Genomic DNA, 9,765 nt, shown 5'->3' with positions numbered 1-9,765 from the left:
AACCATTGCGGCGCGGGCCGGGGGGAACCATTGCGGGGAGGGCCGGGGGGAACCATTGCGGCGCGGGCCGGGGGGAACCATTGCGGGGCGGGGGAGGGGGGGGGCCCGCCTGAGGGGCGGCGATGGCGGGAGAGGGGCGGGAGAGGCCGCGGAAAGCGGAGAGGGATTTTAGGGATTTTAGGGATTTGTGGAGTTGGGTTTTAGTGCCTGACCGGGTTTGTGGGCACACGGTAGAGGGGTTTGGGGAAAGGGGAGAGAGAAAAGAGGATACGAGTTGAGGATAGGGGAGGGGAGGGACGGGAGGAAATGGAAATGGAAATGGAAATGGAAATGGAAATGGAAATGGAGGAAAGGAAAGGAAAGGAAAGGAAAGGAAAGGAAAGGAAAGGAAAGGAAAGGAAAGGAAAGGAAAGGAAAGGAAAGGAAAGGAAAGGAAAGGAAAGGAAAGGAAAGGAAAGGGAAAGGAAAGGAGGAAAGGATTATAAATGAAAATTTGTCTAGCCAAATTAATATGAAAAAATAAAATATTTATTTTGCAATCAAATTCTATCTAGCCAGCCACAAGGAAAGAACAGAGCCGAGCCCGGGGTCGGCCCTGGGTGTGCCACAAGGAGTCAGCCTCAGCAGAGGTTTTTCCCCGTGCCCACACACCTCCATCCTGGCACAAGAGGTTTTTATAGGGAAAATTCCGCCTGAGGCCAAGATTTCAGTAATCAGTCTTTTCTTCTATTCAGAGTCGATATGTTAATAAGATTCTCTTTTTTTGGAGATGAGGGAGAACAATTCAGTGTCTGGAGTTGTTGAATCCCTTGATGAAATTTTCGGGAATGCTGCATTCACATGGATCTGCCTGAGGATTTCCATGAGATCCATCTCGGGTCGTTCAGGCCATGATCAGCACCTGGGGTTCCCGTATCTCCCCAGCCATGGCCCATCTCATCTCCTGGGGAGCCGCACCTTCTTACTTGTACATCAGTTTCTAATCTACACCCAGTCTCCCTGGGAGGGTGGCGGGGAAATCCTAATACAAACGTGGATACTCTAACAAACATTCAATATCACATATATCATATTAGAAATGGCACGAATTATATCTACTACACATAACAAAAGGAAAACACCAAAAAATACAAGGAAAGGAAAAGAGAAGAAAGCAAAGCAGATCTCCAGTGCTGGTTCCAGCATTGCTCTGGCTGATGGGGTGCCCAGGCTCCTGGGGCACAAGCTCTGTGATGGGTTTCTCACTTGCCATGCAAACTGGTTCTCATGCACAGTGCACTCCTATAGATCTTTCTGGAAAAGTCTTGCCCTACCTCCACGTGGCCCCTTCTCCAGCCACCTCTTGTTCTTTCTCATGGTTGTTACCGAAATCCTTGTCTGTTGTTACCAGCACTCCTTGGCTGGCCCCACGGCCATGCAGCTCTTGGAGTCTGGGACAGACACATCAGCCCTAGCTGGGCACCAGGGTCCTGCCAGCCCACTCCTGGCCCCTCCAGCCATCCAGGCTGTCCAGACTCCCACCCTGAAGCCCACCCTGGTGGGACACAGCCCACCCCACCGGGGCTGCACAGCCGGGAGGTGTCCCAGGTCACACCATCCCTGCTGCTGCTCGGCCTTGGCTGTGCCACCACTTGGATCCCTCCCAAACTGAAGCGATTCCCAGTGTTTTCTCAGCATTTCTCCTACCCACAAACTGCTGTGCTTCCTCTTTCCCTTCCCTTTTGAGGCCAACCCAGAAACAAGCTCTGCTACCACAGAGGGGGCAGCGGGTGGGCTTTGCCTCGTGCAAATCCTTGTTCCCAAACTGCAGCCAGAAACACTTCAGAGCAGAGAGGGGGACAGAAGAAGGAGCTGCAGTCCCCAGAACCTGCCCCTGCAGCTCCAGGACACCCAGGACCTGCTCCCAGCCCATGCCATGGAAGGAAAGGCGGCAAATCAGCAGAGTGTGGTGAAGCTGGTGGCTGCGTTTGAAGAGCACTGGTAAGGCAGGAGGGCTCTGGGTGCTGAGGGTGTGTTAGGGCTCCACGTGGAATGGGTTTGGGAAGGAAGAAACCCACTGTGGAGGTGGTTTGGAGCATGTGGAGAAGCTGACATGGTGATTTGCAGTTCTTCACAACTCAGGTCTGCCTCAATGTCTTCCTCCTGCTGTGGGTCATGAGCAGAATCTGAAAACCTCAGTGGGGTGTGAGTGGTTCTGCCTGGCTCAGGGTTAGGCTGTGGCAGGCCATTCCCCCACACCCAGCATCTTCACACTCAGCCTGGCTGGTGCATGCTGCTGCTGCTGGGGAAAGGAATTGTGGTTTGGAAATATGTAGGCAGAGGGGTGTCACTGAGAATTAACTGCCTGAGTGTCTGGGAGGGTTCCAGCCTCAGACTGTTCACCTGTTTGCAAAGATGTGGCTCCTAGGAAAGGAAACAGAAGGCGTTATGTTAAGGGAGAGAAAGAATTCCTTTCATAAAACAGCTCCTGCCTTTGGAGTGGAGTATGTGCTGGGGTCTGAGCAAGGGGATCGGCCCTGGCTCTGGTGTAAAAGTAATTCTGAGGCTTCAGGTGAGTAGTCAGAGCTGTGCCTCAGTTTCTCCTTCTGATGGATCAAGCTACAGAATCCTGCCATACCTTGTACCCATGAGATGCTCTCAGTGAGCCTTGGAGGGGCTGGGTGTTTGGGCAGGTGAGTTTTGCAGCAGTTCCTGAAGATGCTGAGGCACAAGATTTCCTTTCATTCTAGGAACTCCTGCACCTCTGCTGTGTGCTTGTCCCCAGACTTTGTGCTTGTCCCCATCATCCCACAGGGATGTTGTGTTGGAACCACTGCAGTGTTTGCTCTGCCCCCATGTCACTGCTGCAGCGTGTTTGTTGTTTGCTCTGGAGTGTGAGTTTGATTTAGAGGAAATAAAAGTAACTTGAGACTTTCAGAGGAAGCTGGGGAACTTGGGAATGAGCAGAGCATTTTGGAGCAGACAATGGTTTGGCCTAAGTCAGCATAAGTAGAAAGATAGAAGTTCCCTGTTGGGACTCAGCTGTGGCTTTAGGATGATAGAGGTTTGGGAGGCACCAGAGAGATGGAAAAATCCTCTTTGTCTCTGAAGGGTTCTGCCAGTCCCCTGGACAGGAGGGGATTTGTGCATGGCTGTGGATGCATTCCTGAGCTCACAGACATCCTGAGCACAGGATGGAGCTGACATCGTCTTCAGATGAGCGTCTGCACCTCAAGTCACTTCCTACTCTCAACTTTGCAGTTTGGTGTCAAATTTCTTCATGTCTTTCCCATCCTACCCATCCCACTCCTGTCTGCAGGCCAACAGTGGATGTCTTTCCAGTTTCTGCCCAGAGCAGTTTCCTGCAGTGACCAGCTCTTGGATGACAGACAAGTCACTTGCTGTCACCTTCACAGCCTGGCTTCTCCCTCATGCCTGCTCTGGACCTGCTTTCTTTGTCTTTGCCAGAAAAGGGAAGAGAGAACACCACCAAAAACAACCTGTCTGTAAAACCACCCACACATGGCCTGCTCTTGGCTCAAAGCTCTTGGCTATTTGGCTTCTCCCTGCTTTTCTCCGTGGTGGCAGCAGGCAGAAATCCAGAGCTGTGGGTGGGATAAACAGCAGGATCCTGCTTTTCTAGAGCAGGAGAGGGACTGGGCACAGCAGCAGGGGGCTCTGGGAGAAGAGAGGCTGGATCCTGGCCCTGTGGAGGATGCTGAGGATGTTTTACTGCAGGGCTGTAGCGGAGCAGAGCAGCGTCAGCGCTGGGCAGCTGCTGCTTTTGTCCCTTTTGGTGGCTTTAAGCTGGGGGCTGTGCTGGGGCAATGGCTGAGCTGATCACGTTCCTTTGCAGCAGGGACAGCACATCTGCCCAGAGGGACAAGCAGGCAGGCAGGCAGCCCCAGCAGCTTCCAGCATTTCCTGCCAGCCAGAGGCGTTCCCTGAGCAGAGAAGAGAATGAGGAGGAGAAGGATCAGCAAGGTCAGCGTGGACTCAGTTTCAAATGCCTCCGTTCTCTGCGATGCAAAATCCGTGAGGACAGCTGGAGGAGGCCACAGGGCCCAGGCCTGGAGCCTGGCAGCCAGGTGAGCTCCAGAGGCTGGTGGGTGCCCACGCTCAGGCAGGGCTGGCTCAGGGTCACATCTCTGCCCACGAGACTGAGCCCTGCTCCCCATGCAGGAGCCAGAGGAAAAGAAAATCGCGCTGGAGCTGCTGGAGACAGAGCAGGCTTATGTCAACCGCCTCCACCTCCTTGACCAGGTGAACTGGGGAATGGAGGGACCAGTGCAAGGGGATTTTGGAGGGATTGAAGCTGTAAAAATGAGAAACACATGGGCTGCTGGTCTTTTCAGCCAGAGACTGGGTCTGGCCTTTGCCTTTCCTATACCCCACACCTCTGGGAAGCACCCTTGTCCTAGCAAAGCCTTCCATCCCACTCTCCTCTTGGGGCCTGGGATTTTCCTAGTGCACAGTCAGGCCTTTCACTGGGTGATGCACCAGTCTCAGAGGGGGAATGGGATCCTCAAACACCTCCCTGGCCCTTTTTGTTCACCCTTCTTTCTTCCAGGTATTCTATACAGAGCTGATGAAAGAAGCCAAAACTGGGAAGACAGTCCCAGAGGAGGTGGTGAAAATGATCTTTTCCAACATCTCCTCCATCTACCAGTTCCACGCTGAGTTCTTCCTGCCAGAGCTGCAGAAGCGCATGGAGGATTGGTGAGCTGCAGGAGGGCCAGAATGGGGGAGCAGCACGGAGTGTGGGCTCTCACCAGGACCAGAACTCAGCCTGTTTTGCTCCAAGTGTCTTTGCTGGAAAACACTTCCTTAAAACACTCAGAGTATGGAAACCTGGGAGACATCTCAGGTGGTTTGAGGGTGTGCCTGGGTATGAGCAGCCCAGGCTGGCTGCAAGGTGGGGGCAGGAAACACTGTGGGGATGTAGCAGCCTGCAGCAGGGTCCTTCAGTCCTCCACCGTGGTCCTTCAGTTCATCCCTCACTGTCTGTCTGTCCTGAGGAAGCTGCTGTGGTTCCCTCCTGCAGGAACAGCAACCCCCGCATTGGGGATGTCATCCAGAAGCTTGCACCCTTCCTCAAGATGTACGGGGAGTACGTGAAGAACTTCGACAAGGCCGTGGAGCTCATCACTGCCTGGTCAGAGAAATCACCTCCCTTCCAGGAGCTCATTGCTGACATCCAGGTAAGGGCAGGGTGGGGGCGTCGCAGCAGAGCTCCCAAAATCTCCTGGGAACGTGGAAACAACAGCGGGTGGGAGCTGCCTTGGTCACTGTTCCTCTCTCCGTGCCTGCTGTCCTGCCCAGAAGAGGAAGGTCTGTGCTAACCTGACGCTGCAGCACCACATGCTGGAACCTGTGCAGAGGATCCCACGCTACGAGCTCCTGCTGAAGGATTACGTCCGGAAACTCCCGCCCCAGTCCCCCGACAGGGGCGACGCCGAGAGTAAGGACTCTGCGTCTCCAGGGTGGGGAGAACAGGGTGGGTTTGTAGGGAAATAACAACGCCTGGTGTTGTACATGGGCACCAGAAAACCTGGATTCACTCACCAGCTGCCCTGTGCCCTTGGATAAACCTCTCTGATCATTTTCTAGCAGGGAGAGGGATTAATCTTCCTTTTGAGGAGCTGGGGGAGGGAAAGGATGGTGTGTCAGGTGTCCACAGTATCCCCTAAAGAGACCTGTGGCAGGTGGGAGAGCTTTCAGACCCCTGTGGATAACACAGTTCCCAGTCCTGCTGGGATGGAGGGATACACAAGTGGGCTGTCTGTCCCTCCAAGCCCCCTCCATGTGCAGTCCAGCTGTACCCAGACTCCTGCACAGCACTTCAGGGCCACTTTGGTTGTGTTCGTGGAAGGGCAGCAGCTGCTACTCATGTGCATCCATGAGGGACAGAGCCAGAAGCTTCCTCCCACAGCTCCAGAGCAGGTGTTTCACCTCCTGTCTGTTCTCATTGCAGAGGCCCTGGAGATGATTTTTATGGTGGCCAAGCACTCCAATGCAGCTATTGCCGAGATGGTGAGGCTCTGTCCCAGCTGGAAATGCTTTGCAGCTCATGGCACAGTCCCCTGAAAGGGACAAGAGCCTTGTGGGTTCAGCTGTGGAGCTTAAACCCTGCTCTCAATGCCCAACCTCACCACCCCAAGCCTGTGGAAGTCACATCTGTAGCATCAGCTGGGGTGTGACCAGCTGGTCAAGGCTGGGAGCTGCTCCCAAAGATCAGTCTGGGCTGAGAGAGCTGTGCTACCTCTCCCAGTATTCAGCAACAGGCTGGGAGGCGGGCATGGAGGGGACCCAGCAGCGACAGGGTCCTGGCTGCTCAGCACCCCACAAGAACAGGTCCCTCTGCCTACCCCAGGAACGGCTGCAGAACCTCTGGGTAGTCTATCAGAGGCTGGGCCTCGAGGATGACATCGTGGATCCCTCCAATGAGCTGATCAAGGAGGGACCAATCCAAAAAATCTCCACCCGCAACAACAGCACATCGGAGAAGTACCTGTTCCTGGTGGGAGCTGGGATGCCTGGGGCAAGGGGAGGGAGCAGATGAGACAGGAGTGGGGAGAGGGGCAGCACAGCCTGGCCAGGGTGTTGCTGGGTCACCTGAACACTGAGGGGCTGAATTCAGAGCTGGGGATGGGGGTTTGACTCGACCCCGCTCAGTGCAGGGCACCCTGTGCAGGACATGGTTGGGAATTTGCAGGGTGGGAGGGGACTGAGGCAGAAACAGATAGGTTTGAGGTGGGATTCTTCCCAAGGACCAGCTCAGCTCTGGGCAGTGAAGGACCCCTGGCCCCAGGGAAGCCCACAGCTCAGAGCAGGCAGTGCTGGGCTCCAACCCACCCTCTTCTCCCCTCCCAGTTCAACAACATGCTGCTGTACTGCGTGCCCAAGGTCATCCAGGTGGGCGCCGAGTTCCAGGTCCACCTCCGCATGGATGTGGGGGGCATGAAGGTCAGACAGACACCTTGTCTTTGTGCTTGCCCCAGCTCCTGCCTGCTCCAAAAGCCCCTGCTCTGGGGTGTGGCTGTTGCCCAAACTTCCTCAGGAGGGAGGGAGCAGCTGGAGGCAGAGGTGGCTTTGTGAGTGGGGTTGATACTCTGATCCTGGGAAATGCCAGTGAAATCTTGTGCCTGTGGGATCTGAGGGGCTGAAGGGCTTGTGCCAGCGGGACATCCCTGTGCTCCACATCATGGAGAAAGGTCCAGGGCTGCTGGAAGTGGGTTCACCTCCACATCTCCTCTCTGGTCTCCCACAGGTGCGGGAGCTGAAGGATGCTGAGTTCCCTCACACCTTCCTGGTGTCGGGAAAGCAGCGGACGCTGGAGCTCCAAGCCAGGTAAGGGGAAGAGTGACATCATGCAGACCCTCAGGGAGGAGGGACAACAGCTCATCCAGGTCCCTTTTGTACCCAGGTCCAGGGAGGAGATGAACGCCTGGATCAAGGTACCACTGAGTGCTGGGAGAGGGGGCACAGCCCCCTCATCCCAGCTGGATGCCTGGGTCAGGGCACCTCCAGTGCCCCTCCAGTCCTGCCTTCCCCTCTAGGCCTTCCAAGATGCCATTGACAGGAAGGAGAAGAGGAGTGAGACCTTTAAGACAGCAGTCCATGGACTGGAGACAGACACCCCTGCACTGAAGGTAACCTTTCTGCTCTCCCTGTGCCCCACCTGGAAGAAAACACCTTGCTGTGCCTCAGTTTCTCAAGCTAAACCGACCTGGGTGGAAGCTGAGGAGGGGAAGGGGTGAGGACACCCACACTATGGTCTCCCACCCCCAGACAGAGGAGCTGGGCCGCCGAGCCCCACAGTGGGTGCGGGACAATCTGGTGACCATGTGCATGCGCTGCAAGGAGCCCTTCAACGCCATCACCCGCCGGAGGCACCACTGCCGAGCCTGTGGATATGTGAGCCCCCCGCGCCCCCCTCCATCCCTCCTGGCCTGCTCAGGTGCCTGCTGGGCCAGGAGTGCACCTCTCCTACACCTTGTACCCCATCCCTAGGCTTAGGGCTGCTCCTGCCCCTCAGCTCCTCATGGAGCTGTCGCTGGGTCCCCTAGCCCTGCCCCAGTGTCACCAGTGTCGCTGTCTGGTGGCTGCAGGTGGTGTGTGCTCGCTGCTCTGACTACAAGGCCGAGCTGCAGTACGATGGGAACCGCCCAAACCGGGTCTGCCAGGAGTGTTTCATCTTCCTGACCGGCCACACGGTGCTCGAGGACCGCGAGGGGAAGCACAAAGGCATCCTGGAGGTGAGCTCCGCCCCAGGCTGCCCTCTGAGCACTGCCACCCACCCCGGTCTCCAGCCTCGCTGTCCCAGCCCGGCCCTGCGCCCGCAGCAGGAGGGGTGGGAGTCACTCCCCCAGCAGTCAGAAGGTGCATGAGTTGATCTCCCTCCTTCGTGCTCTAAGCATTGGGATCAAGCAGCCAGGGCTCCCTTCACCACAGAATGTCAGCAGCATCGTCATGGCCAGGACAGCCCCTCACCTGGACCTGCTTTGGGAGTGAGACCTCTAAGACAGGGGGACCTTTAAACCCCCTTCAGGGGGTTTCCTGAAGTGGGCAGGGAATTCCCCAGGAAATTCTCTCAGCTCAATGCCCTTTCTACCATCTGCACTGGGTATTGAGGGATTGGTTGGTTATTTTGGCAGAAAGGAGCTGCAGAGGTATCAAGCAGGAGTTTGCTCTGCAGTACCCTGCAGCTGCTGGACAAGAACGGCAAGGGGGGCACACGGGGCTGGTTCGTGATCCCACAGGACGATCCCCTCGTGCTCTACATCTATGCAGCCCCGCAGGTGAGGCCTGCCTCGAATCCATCCCAGGGGACGTCCCGCTGTGCCCAGGGGACATCCCGCTGTCATCCCCCGCCTCCCACCGCTGTCTCTTCTTGGCAGGATGTCCGAGCCCACACCTCCATCCCCCTGCTGGGCTACCAGGTGCGGGACATGCCCCAGAGCGAGTCCCGGCACCTCTTCCAGCTGGCGCAGTCCCGGCAGGTGTTCACCTTCGTGGCCGACACTGAGGAGCTGAAACAACGCTGGATGAAGGCCATGGCACGCTCTGCTGCGGGGATCACGCACCCGGAGGAGGAGGAGGAGGATGCAGATGAAGCCAAATGAGGCCGTTCCCAGCCCTGCTCTGCCTGCTCTCGCTGCTGGCTTTGGGCAGACCCCCGACATCTCTGCATTCTGGTTTTCCATCCTGACAGGGGCAGGACGGGGACACGTTTGGCAGCACACGGACAAGCCGGATGCCCTGTCCCTCGCTGCTCACGCTCCGCGCTGGGCAGAGCGGAGGATTTGGGGGATTTGGGGGATTTTGGGGACCCGCGGCTCGCAGACGCCGGGCGCTGTGCGGTGCCACCGGCGGCCACGCGAGGGCAGCAGCGCCCCGCGCTTCCGTAGCCGGGCGGGGATGGCCCGAGCCGGGCGAGCCTGCGGGGCTGGGGCTGCCGGGATAAACCCACCTGCGACCCTCTCTGTAACCCTGTAGCCTTTTGTTGCACGTCTGTTTTGCAGAGAGCCCCGTGGGATTGTCCCCGTGGCTCCACATTGCCATATATGTCACAAATATGTCCGGGACCCAGCTTGTAGCTCAGCCTCGCAGCCCAGGGAACCCCAGTGCTGGATTCAGGATGTCCCTTTTCCAGCTTGTCACCGCTCCTGGCCTCACACTGCAGCCCTGTGGTGTGGGGGTACTCCTTAACCACAGTCAGCCCTCACTTGCCTCACTGAGCCAGCCCACACTCCTGCCCATCCCAGACTTTCCCTGCCCACAAAC

General features: G+C 56.9%; 1 protein-coding gene across 2 annotated transcripts; it reads left to right on the top strand.

Annotated features, from left to right (window-relative positions):
• The first annotated feature begins 79 nt into the window (after window positions 1-79).
• Window positions 80-9,469, top strand: FGD2 (FYVE, RhoGEF and PH domain containing 2). Of its 2 annotated transcripts, none has more exons than XM_085561394.1 (16): window positions 80-1,980; window positions 3,836-4,067; window positions 4,162-4,242; window positions 4,649-4,698; window positions 5,024-5,180; window positions 5,302-5,440; window positions 5,954-6,012; window positions 6,353-6,499; window positions 6,853-6,945; window positions 7,250-7,329; window positions 7,406-7,436; window positions 7,539-7,631; window positions 7,771-7,896; window positions 8,091-8,237; window positions 8,637-8,780; window positions 8,880-9,469. In XM_085561394.1, exons 1-16 carry the CDS (start codon window positions 1,916-1,918, stop codon window positions 9,102-9,104), a joined length of 1,869 nt encoding a protein of 622 aa, XP_085417520.1. In that variant the 5' UTR covers window positions 80-1,915; the 3' UTR covers window positions 9,105-9,469. The 2 variants fall into 2 exon arrangements, with proteins under 2 accessions (XP_085417520.1, XP_077645143.1); XM_077789017.2 differs by having other exon boundaries at window positions 84-1,980; window positions 4,550-4,698.
• The last annotated feature ends 296 nt before the right edge of the window (window positions 9,470-9,765 follow it).

This window comes from Lonchura striata, chromosome 26 (assembly GCF_050655825.1).
Source record: "Lonchura striata isolate lonStrDom1 chromosome 26, ASM5065582v1, whole genome shotgun sequence".
In the NCBI taxonomy this organism is placed as follows: domain Eukaryota; kingdom Metazoa; phylum Chordata; class Aves; order Passeriformes; family Estrildidae; genus Lonchura; species Lonchura striata.
The sequence above is the reverse complement of the archived record's forward strand: the minus strand, read 5'-3'. Positions and strand labels throughout refer to the sequence as shown.